The 18,412-nt window shown below is 42.6% G+C and overlaps 1 protein-coding gene across 1 annotated transcript; it reads left to right on the forward strand.

Moving 5' to 3' along the window:
* Nucleotides 1-1,481: 1,481 nt before the first annotated feature.
* slc39a4 (solute carrier family 39 member 4) lies at nucleotides 1,482-12,196 on the forward strand (the record flags this gene model as incomplete). Its single annotated transcript, XM_080836344.1, has 12 exons — nucleotides 1,482-1,691; nucleotides 3,057-3,347; nucleotides 4,039-4,291; nucleotides 4,773-4,948; nucleotides 6,508-6,679; nucleotides 7,364-7,536; nucleotides 8,743-8,931; nucleotides 9,461-9,556; nucleotides 9,684-9,738; nucleotides 10,090-10,242; nucleotides 11,270-11,457; nucleotides 12,065-12,196. The coding sequence occupies 12 exons, from the start codon at nucleotides 1,482-1,484 to the stop codon at nucleotides 12,194-12,196; spliced, it is 2,088 nt and encodes a 695-aa protein (XP_080692470.1).
* Nucleotides 12,197-18,412: the final 6,216 nt, after the last annotated feature.

An 18,412-nucleotide genomic window follows, 5' to 3' on the forward strand; every position in this document is an offset into this window, starting at 1 on the left:
GAAATTGCCTTTATATTGTATTATAATTATTGTCAATACAGGAAGAGAACTGTATGACCGCATGTAGTTGTGTTCTGAAAGTATGTGTCATGAAAATGTGAATGAATGAGGGTAGTGATTCATCCACTATCAGGTGATCAAAGTCTGTGCCAACAGATAATAAGATAAAAACACAGGAGGTTCGGGAAAGGGATCACACTCACTAATCAGCCCTACTAAATGTAACATTCCCTCTATAGCCAGATCAGCTTAATCACTGAGGAAGTGACCTTTTTGCAAATGGGACCCAAACAGCATTTCAAGGTTTCAAGTTCTCGTTTGACTGACAAGTGGGCTAGTCACCTGATGTGAAAAATAGCAGACACCTGTGTCTTTGTCCAACAAAGCCAAGCTAGTGTCGCTAACTTCCAGGCTCCTGTTGCCACGTGACACTGATCCCTCTCCAGAGGGTCAGGAGCAGAGAGAGAGGAGTGACCCTTCTTCACTGGCCTGCCTTCGCACAACCGCCGAGATGACTGCAGACAGCAGTGGCAGGGGGGTCAACGACGTTAGTCTACAACTTCTAAATCACTGTCTAAAGGGGGCCCAGGCTGTGTGAAACCCAGGCTTCTGGATTAGGTTAGCTTTAGTGCTTGGATCAAGCGAGATCAGACCAAAAGAGGGGGTCTAAAATGGGATTATGGCCATGAGGGGTTACACTGTGCTGAGAGAAATGTGGACAATTCTGTTTCTCTCTCACTTAGGCGCTGAAACACAGCAAACAATGATAAGACAGCTGGGTCTCTGGGTTTTACGGTGGGTCATTTCCCTCTTTTCTCCTAAAGAAAGGGGCTCTGTCAGGCGTACGCAGGTGTTTTGAAATCAAGTGGAGCATTTTGGCTGCTTTCTAAGATGAAAAATTCAGATGGTTTTACACAATCCCATCAGAAAGTAAAGTTGTTTACGAGAAAATAAGGGAACCAATACATCATTATTTATAATAATATAGGTTAAATCCTAATTTAAGTTAAACTTAGGTGACAAATTGTTTATTTATAAATATTACTCATCTCTCATATCCAGAAAGCATGTGATGTACTTTTTTATCTCTTCAAGGCAATGACAACAGATTTGCACTCACAAACCATGTGTGACGGAGACACTTTTTGAGCTATCTATGTCAACAAGGCCAAATGGCAAATTAATGTTTGTCTCATGAAGGTGGGGGAGACTCTTTCTTTGAGGATGAAATCATTTGAGGGGTGATGAACCCCTTGTCCACAAGTAGTTTACAGGTATCACTTTATGAGATCTTGCAGGAGCTCACGTTCACTGAGGACCAATCAGAGTGGAGAGAGGCGAGAAGGAACTTCTACCTTTGCTACTAATACTTTTATGTAAGAGCTGAAAGAATCAAAGTGTCTTCAGACTACCAAGTTTGTCAGTGCTATTAAAGCATAGTTGGATCTCGTTTGTATTAAGGAGAAGCCCTATTAGACGCGATGGATCGGCCAAACATAAGAGTTTACGTCATTCTCTTGTGTTTTAGTTTGACTTTACTCAACTATGCACAATGCTCCAAAGAGGAAATATTTGCTAAAGTGGTGGCCCTCGTGTCGCCAGGTGAAGTGCACCTGACTGAGAAAGCTCTTCGCTCGGTTCTGACGGAGTTGGAGAAACGTGTGCAATGCAGCGATGTGTCGTGTGGAAAGGTATTTTACTCCCTTCAACTTACTTTTGACAAGGTCGAGGTCCAGAAATGCACCAACGATAGTACCGGGCGCTACTTAAAATAGCCTACGCATAACTGTGTTTCGTGTGCAAAACTTTTTTTTTTTAGAGGATAGATTTTTTCAATCAATGTTCATTCAAATATTTATCCTGTCAAAGTACTCCTAATCACATAGTGATTATAATTACGCGTTAGTTTAGCGTTTATGTATTTCATAGAAAGCTACTATAAAGTTATATACAAATCTACATTTCTTTGTTTCGCGCTTGCTGTCAAAATGCTTCAATTTGTCAGACTAACTAAATGGCGAACGCTTTAGATCCCAGTTTAGTTGTCTAATTGTCAAATTAATGTCTTTGTCAAATACTTTACTGACGTAGTGTTTAGTGATTCAATTGTCACTTTCAAATGACAAAACATTTAAGATGTTAAAGAGTAAATAACTTAAAATAGAACGTAAAGTGATGGGTTGGTTTCTACTCATTAAGAACTACAATGATCTATTCATAACTAAGTTAAAAACTAAGTGGTTTACGTTTTACCCAAAGTTGACGGGGACTTAATACTAGGTATTGAAAAATAAAAACAGAATATATGTAGAAAGATATTCATTGTTAACTTTTAAAATAACTGACTTGAGAACAACTCGATATGGACTTTGCCTCAGGTACAAGGTGTCAAGACCCAAGAGAACTGTTGCACTTAGCTCTGATTCGCCATTGCACAAAAAAAACGTCTTGTAGCTGAGTCCAGGGAAGAACCTTAATTTGTTTTTCAAAAGGTCAAAATAGCCTACTTATATCAGTGTAAAGTTATCTTGACATAACTTGTTGATAGTTTTGCACCATTCAGACTTCATGAGTTATGTTTCCACAGGCAACCCATTTGTGTAAATTGGCAAAGATACAATAATTCTGGACCTTACTTATTAGCATCAACTCAACTGTCACAATGCACACAATATAGGAGACATGTTTATTTAATCTTTTGTCTCACAGACATGTTACACATGAAAAGAATCGCTAAAGGTCAGGAAAAGGCTATGAAGAACATTTTCTTAAAACGACATAAAGGCTTTCCCTTAAATATTTTAATGCAAATTCAATCTTTAAAAAGTCTCTACTATAGATATAATTTAAGGATCCCCTTGAAACGTCAGCTGAAGGAAAGAACCCTGTTTGTGCGGAAATGTATTTCATAGAGTTGGTTCATGGCTTATTGTGAATAATCAAAAACCTGGTACACAGGCATATTACAGTATCTAATCTACGATGTGCTGCCATGTCTTTTCTATATACTTTCATGTTCGATAACCTATCACATATGTATTCATCAACACGTCCAGAACCTCTCTGTGGAGTACGTGGGTCAGCTGGTCACCAACTTCTCCACCAGTCGGGTGGTCCACATGGATGACTTCTTCCGGCTGGCCGCGGGGTGCTGCCTGTACCTCAGCGCTCCCCCTCGGGCCTGTCAGGCCATGAGTGAGGGCCGCTGGGGCGAGGAGACAGAGGAGTTCATCCACAGCCTCGCCCACGGGGAGGACCCCACTCATGGAGATCACGAGGGCGAGGGCAGTGGGCTGGAAAGGCTGCTCCACAGCATGGAGGAGCACTACCACCCAGAGATCAATCAGGTGAGAGTGGAGGGGCAGTTTCACGGGTGAGGGGAACCTGACATGGTTTTATATATATATCAAAGTTTTGTATATATATTTATACAGAACCATGGCTGTTAAGGATAAGGTTAACCTTAATTTTTGGACCATGGACTCCTCGGGTAGGTATGTCCACCTATTTTCTGGGACCTCACATGCTTTATATGACAACATCAAAGATATATGTACAGTATATCATATAAAGAATGTGAGGTCCCAGAAGAGTAGGTGGCCATACCTACCCGAGGAGTCCATGGTCCACAAATTAAGGTTAACCTTAACCTTAACAGCCATGGTTATATATAAATAAAATAAATATCTTTGATGTTGTCATATAAAGCATATGAGGTCCCAGAAGAGTAGGTGGCCATACCGACCCGAGGAAAATCATACTAGTTCAAATATATGGCTGAAAACAAATTGTCCTGAAGCACAAACACCCTCATTGTTTCCATGAAAGTGAACTCTGAAGTATGCACTTCCTGTTCCTCCTAGATGAACAAGAAGACCATTCATGATAGCAGGTCACACAGTGCAATGATTAATACAATATCTTTCTTGACTGAGATATTGATATTGAAGATATTGATGTTGAAATATACTCTGCCACATCAAGTATGAGGTGAACTTCTGTAATCTTAGCTCACATTGTTTTTGTGTGACTCCGCAGCCTTGTGTCACCATGACAGACATTCTGGAGGAGAGCAACATGTCACTGAGTCATGAGAACCACACTGATCACCGTAACCACGGCGGAGATCATTACGAGCACCACGACCACAGTGAACTGGACGCCGTGTTTGGGGTCGTGCTGTACCACGCCCTGAAAGGGGAGTGCTTGACCACACAGGAGCTGCCAGAGGAGGTGTTCTTCCTGGACTTCATCTTCCGGCAGTTTGGCTCTGATAATGCCACTTTATTTGGTAGGATGCCCCACGCTTGTCCATACAGACCCTCCCAAACAGATTACTAATAATCACTTTTTTTAGTTTGAGAGTTTCAGTTTGACATTATGTCAGTCCTATTTTTTTCTTCTTGTATCTCATATCAAGAGTTCATGTGAAGCCAATCACAAGATACACAGTCAGGTCACAATCATTTTGAAATTACCCTGCCATCGACTTTGTTTTGTTATAGACACATATCTTATCATCTTAACATGAATACATTTAAGCACTATGGTTTATGCATTTAGCAAAACATGTTAGTTCAGCAATCTGTCCTGTGGCAGTTAATGAATGAATGAATGAATGAATAACACACTTATCAGGAAACACCAAATACATTTTTCTACAGCAAAACAAAAGCAGAGAAGGGCTTAACAAGGACATTATGTTTATAATACACTGTGGTCTGGATATTATATTAACAGTTAACAACTTGCATGGCAATGCTGTCTCACAGACCTGGAGAGTGTGATGAAGTCTGTAAACCTTGGGAAGCCAGTGGAGGATGACCATGACCACGACCACCATCATCAGGAGCAGCATGACCAGCACGGGAACCACGGCAAGCAGGGCCAGCGAGGCCTCAGGCACGGCCACGAGGAGGGTCACGGGCGCAACAGCAGCTGGGAGCGGGTAATTACGGCTGCGCTCGGGTAATTGGGTGGAGGGCCCTCGCTCCGCTCCTGTGACAGCGCTCCGGGGCCTCGCCCACACACATACACACACACAAATGCACCCTGACAGATACACATACACACTCGTGTACTCTCACACTCATACATGCACACACACACACACACACACACACACACACACACACACAAATGCACCCTGACAGATACACATACACACACGTGTACTCTCACACTCATACATGCACACACACACACACACACACACACACACACACACACACAAATGTGCGAACTTTCACACACTCATACATACACACACAAACACACACGCACACGCACACGCACACGCACACGCACACGCACACGCACACGCACACGCATTAACAAATGCAGATGCTGGCCGTATAGTCACATTTAAGCATACACACATAAGAGCTCACACACATATACACATTCTGGCTGACAGTCACAAACAGCGACCACACAAACACACAGACACACAAACATATGCACACAAACAGGTGTATGGATACACTCACACCCACACACCCCACCCACACACACACACACATGCACAGCTACACACACACTCATTACCATGCAGCTGCCACCCCCGTCGGTCCCAGCAAAACCCCGTCCACCATGTAATGCACTCTCTATTACACAAAACGCCATTGGCTACTGCCACTCACTGGGGAATTCCACTCCACTCGGAAAATCTACATGGAGATGAGTTTTTCTCCCCCCTCCCTCCCTCCCCACCCGTCGCCTCCCTCCCTCCCTCCTCCAAGCCTGTCGAGGGATAACATCATTTAAACGGTGGCACTTCATTTAAGGAGAAGTCACTCTAGCTGAGGGCGGAAACATGAAGAGCCGCGGTCTGACACCGTGTCAATCAGACGCCTGACGCCAGCGCTGATTTGTACTGAATGATGTCGCGACAGGCCGTAATACACGGACCGCTCTGTGTTTATGGGGAGTCTGGAGTGGAACACAGTGTAGCAGCCTACTCTCACTCTGGCGAATCTCACACTGTATAGTGGGACACTGAGTTGATCAAATTGTTTAGATTTTTTCTTTTTCCCAGTGCTCCCATGAATCAGACACACACTTTGTATGCCTCACTCATAGGTGTGTGTCTGATTCATGGGAATCATGAATGGGTGTGTCTTACTGTCTTTTTCTTTTTCTCAGTGCTCCCATGAATCAGACACACACTTTGTATGCCTCACTCAGAGGTGTGTGTCTGATTCATGGGAATCATGAATGGGTGTGTCTTGGTGGTGTTACAATAAGCTTACACACAGGGATAAGATATTGTTTTTTCTTTTAAAGACCCTATATGATGTTTTCTTGAAATGCACATGAAAATGCCTTCATTTGTAAAAAATTATTACCATACATTAATGTGATGCACAATCACAAAGATACATGTTTTCATATACAGTATGTTCATAGCACCTTGCCCATAATTGTATTCATGAGAGTAACCATATAAGAGGCCAAATGGTTCTGTAACAGCCTGAACTGGCCTAATCTCCTCCTGTATGTGCTCAGAGCTGCTTCAGTGCCGCAGAGCTGCTGACGATCCATCACCTGAACGGCTCGGGTCTGTCCCGGGATCAGTTCACCCGGCTCAGCCCGGCGCTGGTCCAGCAGATGCTTAGTGGTGCCTGTGTTGCCAAGGACCCCATCGTCCTCCCCGGAGCCGGCCTCAGCCAGACAGAGAGTGAGTGTCTCGGTGTGGAAGCTCTGCTTCAGTGGCACAATCATCCCCTGATAACCACTGCTTCTCATGTGTGTGAGTGTGTGTGTGTGTATGTATGAGTGTGTGAGAGTACGAACATGTGTATGTGTATCTGTCAGTGTGCATGTGTGTGTGTGTGTGTATGTATGTGTGTGTGAGAGTACGAACATGTGTTTGTGTATCTGTCAGTGTGCATGTGTGTGTGTGTGTATTTATGTGTGTGTGAGAGTACGCACATGTGTATGTGTATCTGTCAGTCTGGTATCCCCTGATTTAAACACTGCTTCTCAGGCACGAGAAAACATGGCACACTAACTGTTAACAAGGGGCGAAGTCACAGTGTCACTGATTAGATTACGAGATCACATGTCGGGCTAGTTTATATCCCACGAGGGTTTGATCAAATTCAATTTCACTGTGAACTGTATTGATGTCTCATATGACAAAAGAATCAGACACAGATAAACGGAATATCTTGTTTACATTTTGATGCTCCGTGCGTTTTTTCCTATGTGGTTCCTCCTGGGTCATAGTTACAGTCTTGAGGACAAAACAAACCATGGAGAATTATGTCTTAACTAAACACACATTTTAATCCCTGTTGGTGTTGGGTATGTGTGTGTGTGTGTGTGTGTGTGTGTGTTTCTGTCTCTGTCTGCCCGGTAGAGTACGTGTACGCTACCATAGCCAACCTGCTGATCTGCCTGACGGCGCTGTTTGGGATCGTGGTGCTGCTCTGCACCTCCTGCAGCAGCATCTTCCAGCTCTGCATCCAGTTCTGCATCAGCCTGGCGGTGGGCTCCCTCACCGGCGACGCCCTGCTGCACCTCCTGCCAACGGTGGGTGCCATCCTCCCTCTGCCAGCGTAACTCGGTCACGGCCAAACCTGTTCTGTTCATCTCTCAACCCTTCATCTCTCTAGCAGTCACCCAGAGAAATAACACGTTTGTGCTCTAGAGAAGACGCTTTGTATTAATCCAGCAAGGAACAAACAGTTTGAAGTTGATGTCCTCCCCACATCATCTATCTACAGAATGTCATGTCAGTGGGTTCAAGATGCCCTTTGTTACTTGTTGATATAACTCAGAATCAATTCACACAGCAATGAATTACTGATAGCGAAAGCGTAATATCAAAGGTGAACCATCTCTACAAAACATTATGAGAGACACTGAGTCCTTTTTAATGAGGTCTATGGCTGAGATTTGCAACATTCCCTCCCTCTTTCTCCCTTTCCCACCTGTCTCTCTTTCTATCTCCCTCCCTCTCTCTCCCTCCCTCTCTCTCTCCCTCTCCCTCTCCCTCTCTCTCTCTCTCTCTCTCTCTCTCTCTCTCTCTCTCTCTCTCTCTCTCCCCTATTATTACACCTTTGCTATAACTGTATGTCAAGCCGTCTATGAAAAGCCAACCTTGTCATCAGAAGCTTACTCGCTCAGCATGAGTCATGGGGTCATACACTCTCAGTCTCAGCATTTTATATTGTTGTTGTTGTTGTCACTACTGGGTTCTGTAATAGGGTCGGTTGCTGCAGTTGGCTTGTCTCCACGCGGCCATGTGAAATGGCCCTTTGGCAGTGGTCTCTCTCTCTCTCTCTCTCTCTCTCTCTCTCTCTCTCTCTCTCTCTCTCTATCTCGCACGCGTGCTGCGTTTCATCAAAGCATTACGGCTAACACTCTCTGGCCCACAAAGAATCCGTCACAGTTTGGGTCAGGCCCTTGCAACCTTATTTCGCCCAGGGCAATCTCTTTTTTTTTCTCCGCTTGCCGAAATCCACCTCTGCGACTCAATTCGTTTAGATACATGTCAGCCCCGTGGGCGAAAACACTAGCAGACCGGCGTACATTGTCATCACAGCGAGTAGGAGCTAACACAATTACGAGACAACAACGGGGGCCTCTAATTGAGCCGAAAGAGAAATCGCTGTAACTTTGCCACGAGGGGAATTTACAAGACACGGGGTATATTTTGTGAGTTTTGGGCTAATTGCATTGCCAGGCTTGAGTATGATTATTATTATTATTTTTTGACTTGTTCTCTGTGTGTAGGTTCTTGGCCTACACGTCCACAGCACCGGGGGAAGCGAAGAAGGACACTCCCACGGAGACTCAACGTACATTTACAAGATTCTGGTTCTGCTGGCTGGGATCTACTACTTTTACCTGATGGAGTCCGTCTTCTCCATCGTCACCCGCAAGAAAGACAAAGACCATCACCATCACCCACACCACCACGGGGTCAGTGACCACCACCACTGTAGAATACGAAAATCTTTCATTTGAATTTAATTTCAAAGCTAATTCAAATTCTATGACCATCATCAACAACAGTACAGGTCTCTGTGACCTTTGTTGAATACCGAAGGACAAATACAGTTTTAAGAATAGTGCACTTGGGAGTGAAAGATTGTCAAATTTTTGTGGCAAATCCGATGTCTTGATTCAACCCGAGTTAGATGGATGTAGTGATGGTCAGGAGACTCAATGTGACAGCAGGAGAGAATCTGTTTCCAAGATGGCAACTTAGCCAAAGTCAGTCAGCAGAATTTGGAGCACAACGATGTTTCAGCAACACAATGGTCACGGCACTCAACAAACAGGACTAGCTAACAGAATCCGTAACCAGTATTAAGGCTGAAGAATAAACACACTTAAACCACTTGTGAAGTGGGGACTCAGTATAAAAACGTCAGACATCAAATTTTGTCTGCACAATCAGTTCTTTAAAAATCTCCATTATGCGCTTCGTGGCCTTCCCTTTCTCCAGGAGGACTCTGAGCCCCACCACTGTGACCACGGCAGAGTGCTGCAGATGTACCAGCAGGAGAAGAAGCACGGGCATTCCACCTCACAAGCAGACCTGGTGAGAGCCTGCACCACCTGCACCACCTGCTAAGGCCACACTCCTGCACCTGGGTCAGAGCATTTGTCCCACAAATAAGTGAAGATAAATAATTCAACTATGACTTTTTTTTGTTTTTTTAATTTAGGTGGAGGTGGAGGAGAATGTGAAATCCTTCCCTCAGGAGATGCCTCGTACCCAAGGTCAGTTGAGGGTTCACCCTATACAGTAAACGCCCCCAATAACCTATTCAGTTCCTTGTTAATCAAACAGTGCACTCACACCTAATTTCAAAGAACTGTTCCTTGAGACTTAACAGGTGTGACACACCCTCCTCTTCCTTTAATATCAAACGAGCATATTTACCGTATAATCATAATCACTCCACTTCAGAATCCTGAGAAAGCACTTAAAAACCACAAGCACTCAAACCTATTGCAGTCATTTGACGAGTCATTTGAAGTCATTACAGTTTCCTGTATAGTGAGTTTATGTTACTATAATGGTTCGACTTTGTCTGACTTTGACTCTCTTTGTGGCGTTTTGACATCTAGAACAGAAACTGCTTCCCTACATGATCACCATAGGCGACGGGATACACAACTTCGCTGACGGCCTGGCCATCGGAGCGGCCTTCTCCATGTCCTGGAAGTCAGGCCTGGCCACGTCTCTGGCTGTCCTGTGTCACGAGCTACCCCACGAGCTGGGTAAGCTCCTCCGTCTCCAGGCTCACAGACCATTTACAGTCATTTAGCAGACGCTTTGTACAAGGGAGTCAAGCTACGAGCAATAGAGACCTAGTGTTACAATAAATACTACTTTACATAAGAAATAGAAAAAAGAAATTGAAAAAAGGGAAGTGCAGGATTGTGTCTGCTGTAAGTGCAAGTTTAGTACTAGTCGAAGTGCAAGTTAGGAAGGGAGGTGCTCACACACCGTACATATGCTTTTTGCCAGTCGGTGTCAGTCTTTACTCTGAGGGGTGCTTTATAACTTATGCTGTTTACATTTAAATGGGACACAACTGCCAATAGACTAACACTCCATTGGAATGCTACATTTACATCTGCATACAGTAGTACATGAATATTAGTTCTGTTTTTGAATCCATAAATACTCTGGAAGCTCTCGTTATCCCTTGATAAAGTGGATTCTAATCAGCTAAGTCTCCACATCTTTATCAGTGATGTCTTACTGCTGAGGTGTGCTGCTTGCATGCTGATATATTAACCTTCTTTATGGCTCCTTGGTATTGTACCGGCAACTTTGCTTTCTCATATCTACATCATACATTTGACATTGAAACAAAATAACTACACAAACTTATGTCTCTTTCTTACTCCCATTTTGGTTTGTAGCAAGTGCCTTTCCTATCAGGTACGTAGTTAAAATGCCATGGCAAGCGTATAACCTATTAGCAGCATGTCATGAGGGGCATCCTATTTTTACAGAGGGCTTATTCATTTGAAGCCTCCACTCTCCTGCTTGTACTGAAGGTGACTTTGTTATCAGGCAGTCAGAGATAGACATTGACAATGGGCACAAAAACCTGAAAAATAACTTTACAAAATGTTCTTTCTCTCTTTCGCTGCTCCTTGACTGTGGTACACTACGGGTCACTTTGCTATCAGATCATCATAAAATCTGCCACGCAGCAGTTCCTACAACCCAGCTCTTAGAAAACCTTATCAGCGCCATCCTTTTTTACTGTCGGCTTCATTGGTTATACCACAGGTGACTTTGCCATCCTCCTGCACTGCGGCGTGTCTGTGAAGAAGGCCTTGCTGCTCAACATGGGCAGTGCCATGACCTCCTTCATCGGACTCTACATCTCCCTGTCCATCGCCACGGACGAGGAAACAAAACAGTGGATATCCGCAATCACGGCTGGGTTGTTCCTTTATGTGGGCCTAGCAGATATGGTACGTGTCAGGCTGGGAAAAGTCCATATGAGTACAGGTGAAATGTGCTTAAAAGTCTATATGAGTACAGGTGAAATGGGCCTCAGGAACTGGTAAAAAAAAGGTTCAGGATATAGCCATCTTAGTATATGTATACTGTATATATAGTATACCTTGGTGGATATTTTATTATTCAAGGCAGTCTAATAAAAATGGCTTCCTGCTCCCAGGGTATGAAAGTGTTAGTAACCCCCAGGTTATGTCTGATAGGTAGGGAATCCACACATCTCCCCTGTTCTGTAAGTCACTTTTGTGTAAGTGTAAAACATATGAATTAATCAAAGAATGCTTGAATTAGTATAAATAGAAATTAACTGGAGTGGAAAGGATGAAACCTTCATCATTATGTATTGTTTTAATTATGCTGCAACTGAGATGCATCAGGTGACATGGCCGACAGTTAGTCATTGCATTATGAATTGCTGTGAAACACATCTCTCATGAACGTATATTATAACTGAATTGTATTATTATTATTATTATTATTATTATTATTGAATTATAATAATTTGTATTGTCACTCATCAGAAGCAATCAGTGGTTTGATGACTTTATGTTTTTCTTCCAGCTTCCTTCTATGGTGCACGTGCACAGCACGAGGCCCTGGTTCATGTTCTTCCTCCAGAATTTGGGCCTGCTGACGGGGTGGGGCATCCTCCTCCTCCTCTCCGTTTATGAGGACCAGATTGGAGTCATCTAGAGTCTGGATGATTTTGAGTCCTGTTGGGTTGTTTGTTCGCCTATATGTTTATTTGTAGTTGTTTTTCAAATGGATACTTTGCTCCAGACAGATACGTATGTAGGGGATTTTTGGTGAGATGGTTGCCTTAGTTTAGCTTGGGAAAAGGCGTTAAAACTCAAACTGTCAGAAGATACACTCTTACTTAAAGGCCCGAAAGACTTAGTAAAAATATGCGTCAAAATGAATGAAAAGACATGTTCATGTTTGATTTTGCACACCCTGTATATTGGGTCATGTAACAGTGAACTATGAACTCCTTGTAGCCAATGCTAGTTGCCTAGATGGTCTCAGGTTTAAAAGCATCATAAAGCATTCTACTTGACGTAAGCGGTTTTTACAAGAAACAGTCAGTCGTGCATTTCTCATGTCTGTACAGAGTGTGCATGAAAGAACTGCAGCATAGTGACAATAAATGCACTCAATGCAAGTTGCACCAGAGTAACTCATCTACTGCAACGGTGTTTGACTCGATGAACCCAAGTGTCTGAAAGCTTTCAGAAATCCTATTTTCACAACTTTTATAATCAGATCAAGCCATCTGTGCCGTTGTTTTTGTATATTTAGTGATGAAATATAATGAGATTCTACATGTAAAAATCTTTAAGTGTGTGTGCTGTTTGTATTTTGTATCATTCATGTGTAAAAAATCTCTCCAGAAATAGACTATGGAAATTATGCTGTTTAAAATGCATCTATGAATAATTCATTGTAATGCACAATATAGCCAATAACAACCACATTTAGGACTAATCTGTGACTTCATTATGAGCAAGTGGTGTTACGCCTTTGGATGCGATTTTGTTATTCTGTGTCCCAATAAGTACGAGCGAAGATCATTATGCAGCGCATGAAGGTATTTGCCTTTACAGAAATACAAAGTTGGTGATGAACTGTTGTATGGCTCAGCTGGCTACATTGGATACAGTACATATGACCTTTAAATGCACTAGCAGTAGTTTCTACAAGGGTTTTATTCCTCAAAGCAGCTTTTAGCTGATATGCTGAGAGTTGAATATTTTGGACAGTTCGAAATATTGAGTAGAAACAGGGTATTGGGGCCTATAGGAAAATCAGAGAATACTAGACTCATAAGTAAGACTCAAAGAATGACTGAGAAGGAAAGCTGATTCTGAAAAAACGAAACAAAGATGCTGCTAAATTGTGCTATGGAAGGACAGTTTAAGAGTTACGTATTTAGCTTTTCATATTTACACATAAGAAGCCAACAATACACATACTAGGCACTGTGTGCCAGCCAAAACACCACCTGACCTGGAGACACTGAGTATATGCCAGGTCAGAACCCCCTGTTCCTGCGGGGGTTGTTTCAGTGTAAACAGGCCAATCAGACTGAATCAGGATACCAGCAGTTACACGGTTGGTGTCAATAGTTTTGTAAAATATTAGCTTTTATGCTCCGTTTGTGTTTATAAGATACATCTTTAGAACAGGTGACATGAAATTAGATTGGGTTCAACATTTTTGTCATTGTGCAGGTACAGTGAGCAGTTAGCATCTAACCAGAAGTGCAAAAGAATAGTATTATTTACAGAGAAGTGCAGGTATAAATAAGCACTTCAACATAAGGGATACTATAACTTGCAGTATGTACAGTGTTATTGACAGTGGAGCGCAACTTATATAGAAATTATATATGTATATAATATGTTATACATAAAGGTGAAGTAAACAGAGTTGGAAAGGGGAGTGTATATGGGTTGTATGTACAGAACAGACAAAACAAAGTACAGTTGGTTGTATGTACAATCTAAATAATAATAAATAGTAATCTTAACAACGTGAGGGGTTCAGCCCGTGCAAGAATGAGCAAGTGCAAATATAGAAGTTCTGAGACTGCAGTAATGAGTAACATGGTGTGGAGTTCAGCTGGGTCACTGCCAAAGGGAAGAAGCTCTTCCTGAGCCAGCTAGTGTGGGAGTGGAGACTCCTGTAATGCTGGCCGGATGGGAGAGTAAAAAGTCCATGGTTAGGGAGGGGTGCATCCGTGATCCCTGCCCAGGCAGCGTGTATGGTAGATATTCTCAATGGTGGGCAATTGGGTGCCATGATCCGTTGGGCAGTTTTGACCATCCGCTGGCGTGCTTTACGGTCTGATCTGTGAATTGTGTTCTTGGGCTTGCAGGGGCTTCAGTACATGCTTGGTCTTCTGGTATCCTTACTGACTGCCCATTAGGTAAGAGGTGATGGTGGCGGACGGTCCTTACCTCCCCTCTGCCTACCTCTAGTCTCACACAATATACAGGCAAATTGGGCAGCTTTGCCATAACTCCACGTGGAATGGAACTCCAGTGGCTTTGGATCTTACTTTGAGTTTACCTACCCAAGTTTGTCACTTCGTCACGTCTTTTAACCACAAGGAACAGTTTCAAATAACTCAGCCTTCAACACTGTGATCCCCTCCAAGTTAATCTCCAAGCTTAGCCAGCTCGGTATAAGCACATACCTCTGCAAATGGACTTTGGACTTTCTGACTAACAGACCACAATCTGTTAAGACAACTTCTTCTGTTTGATCTGCAGGTCGTAGCCGTAGACCCAACTCTTGTCACTGGTGATGATCCTCAACATGAAGGTTGGGTCATCCCGGGCCTATTGAAGGTCCTGGCAGACTTTGGCATGGTGCTGTTGGGGTTGGGTTTGGATGTGAGGATTGCCTGAACTTTTCCAAACAGCATGTTAACAATGTCAGCAATTTATCTGACCATCCTGACGCACAACTAGTTCAATTTATTGAACATTTTTGGGTTTGTGCTCGTGGAAGGTCACCCTGACCTCTCGACATCCAGACATTTTGCCCATCTTGAAACGCATTTCAAGGGGCTACGTTACAGATGTCCTGAGTTTGATGTTAGCTCTCTGCTCCATTTTAAGGTCCAAGTTGACAAGGGTAGAGATTTTGCGAGTCAGCTGATTAAAGAGCTCCTTGTGATCTTGGGCATACAGAAATCACAAACAACTCAGTATCATCCCCAAGGAAATCCCCAGTCAGTGCGTTTCAACCGCATGCTGCTCTCTATGCTGGCTACATGACGCCATAAAAAAAGCGATCCTGGAGTCAACATGTAGCTTGTTAGTCCAAGCGTACAATGACACCAAAAGCATGCAACAGGATATCCTCCTTACTACCTGATATTCAGTAAGGAAGCAAGACTTCCAGTACACGTGTGCTTCAGAATGCCAAGGGATGGTCATGAGGAAACCAATAGGTGGCAGATACCAGCTAGCTAGTCAAGCTGCAGACCAGACACATCATTAGAGCGTGTGACCGTAAAGTTAAGTAGTTTTAAGGGATAACGGATGGAGATCGTGTTGTACTGAGTTTCCCCCATGAGTCCTAAATAACTCAGTACAACCCTGTTACGATGTGAATCTGAGCGTCAGCAAACACACCCCAGTCTATGAGCTGGAATCTCTGCTGATGAGCAGAGTCAGCACCCTCTAGCTGGATCTTGATGGTCCTTGTGGGTGTCACACGTTTAACACCTGGGCTGTACATGGGTAGACAATAAAAGTCGGTCAGACAGTCGCATGTGGGGCAGGGGAGTGGCTTTGTAGACGTCAGCCACATTTTTGTAGACATAATCCAAGGTTGTATTTCCCCTTGTGGTACTTGGTAGAATCTTAGAAGCACGGTACGTAGGTTGATGATTGAATGAACAATAAATGGCACCATCTGGATGTAATGTGTGCAGCTTGATAATAGTGGTACTAAAGTCTGTATCATCTGATGGTACATAAACAGAGGCAGCAATGATGCATGTAAACTCTCTTGGTAAATAAAAGGGTCCACACTTTGACATAGACACATACATAGTCGTATTTGAGTTATCACTAACTCAAACATTAAAGACAACAAACCAGTTATTATGTCTCTTTCTTAATTTTGTGATTAATAATGTGAGCATTGCTGAGGAGACGTTTAAAATATTTACAACTTTAAACTTATAAATATTATTATAACTATAAAGATTATGTCAGGTAAAATCTAAAGTGTTACCTGCAGACGATGTTAAAGTTCAGACGATCAGGCAAGGTGTTCAAATCTTTTTTTATTGCCGTGCTACTGAGTTACATAAGAGGATGGCTTTGAGAATTTGGGGTCACTGTAAGGTCACTTCTGATTTTAAATAGTCTAGCAGTTGATCAGTCACCGCCACCTGGCAACTCAGTACCACTAATCCCTGTTTAACTGGGAACCTGTGGTGTGTGCATGTTGTGTTTAGGTCTCCGGAAACATTAAACATACTTTCAGATAAAAGTCCACCCTGACCTGATCACCATGGTGATATGGGATGGCCCAACAACAAGAGCTGAGGACAAAAGATATTTAGTCAGATAGTTGTGATAAAGAGCTGATGTTATATACTATACAGTACAGCTCGATCCAGGTCAGCGTGGTTAATAATCCGAAGAGGATTCATGGCAGTTTTTGTCATATGGATATGTTAGGGATACATTTGACATGAATGACAAACAATATAAGCTGCTATACCACTACAACTATTACTATAAACTTTTCTTTTGTTGTTTGAGAATTCTAAAACTGACATTCTAGACTTCGAAAATTGCCAAAACACTAATTACAATTAAAATTGGCAGTATTTTCAATAAAGGGTTTTCAAAATGGATGGTTCTATGTGATGTATTGTATGACTGCACTTGATAAAAGGAAATAAAAAGAAGTTGGTGGATAAAAAGATGGATGGTTCAAGGCCCTCTTTCCCACATCAGTTTGTAAGGTTATGAGTCAGTTTATTCTATGACTAAAGCAGTTATAATATCCTGACCTAGCTACAGTAAAGTGACAAAGGTGGGCTATGCTAACCCAACCACCCAGGAAAAGCCTGTTGGCTGCCGAAGTTCACACAAGACAAAGACTATAAACTGTTATCTTCACTCATAAAGGCTGACTTGTGCGCCTTTCTTCTGCCCCTTTCTGGAAAAACATTTTTCCATTGCCCACACATGGTGGGTCAGCCTCACTATTTGCTATGCAAAAAACAAGCGCTTATAACAATACGAACTTAACTTGTTGACAGATCAAGGAGCCCTGTCAACAAGTAAATTCTCTGCCTGTAACTACAAAGAGACATGATGTCACAAACACTTCAGGGCCCACAACTTAACAAATGGTTACTAAAACATAAGATGGACAGCTATATTGTTAAGTATATATGAACAGTGGTTTGGGTGTCAAGTAGGTCGTCTTTAACACATTGTGTGATTATGTATTTCCCCCTTATTTATAGGAATCGGTGCAAGATAAGAGGTCGCTTGTTAATATTAACTCATGAGAAAAGTCAACAAATTATCTGAAAGATCTCTATGTTGATACAGGTGATCCAAACAGGTGTGCTTCCACAGGTTGATTAACACAAAACCCCCTAATGACAAGGTAAGGAAAAAAGGGCCATGAAGTTCTGAGACCAGTGACAACATTAACACAACCTAGACTTTCCCAGCATGAGTCACATCTCTCACCCCTCTAATTTACATGAGGAGAAGAAAAGAGTGGCTAGCAGACCCAGCATAGCATAGTAAACACTGTCCCTGCCCAGACAAATCTCCTTTAGACATCTCCCTGTGCACACCCCAAGAAAGAAAGTCAAATGTTAAAGTTACAAACAAAAAGATGAAAAAGACTCCACTTTAGCCCTAAAATATTCAGTGTTTGGATGAATTCTTCTCTTTGTTGACATTAATTCTGAATCCTTCTGAAACGTGCATTCCTTGGGTTCATCATAGGGGGCAGGAGGAAATTCCCACAGATAACACTGCCACCCTCCAGAGACTGTCCTTGGGTAAATATTGATAAATCAAGCTCCATGTTTCAATATCTTTAACTGATTTTCAGATCTTTTTGGGTCCAAATTTCTGCTAAGGACTATTATTGATCAAAATCTTTCCAGTATTGAGTAAGAACACTAAAACCGGCAACTGCAAAATGGTTATACAATGGATTCCTATGAGGCAAGCCAACCTGTCAAAGTAAACCACTTCGCCCCTGACAGGCTCATAAATGTTATTTACACAGGTCTGACAACACGGAAAGGATCCCTACAGAGATAAAGTTGCGTCTGTTTATCTAAAACTGAAAAGAAGCTGTAGGTAATGACGGTTTGTACAGACAGTGTTTTAGCTTTCCCTTGCTCCG

Source organism: Sprattus sprattus, assembly GCF_963457725.1.
Source record: "Sprattus sprattus genome assembly, chromosome: 4".
NCBI classification, from domain to species: domain Eukaryota; kingdom Metazoa; phylum Chordata; class Actinopteri; order Clupeiformes; family Clupeidae; genus Sprattus; species Sprattus sprattus.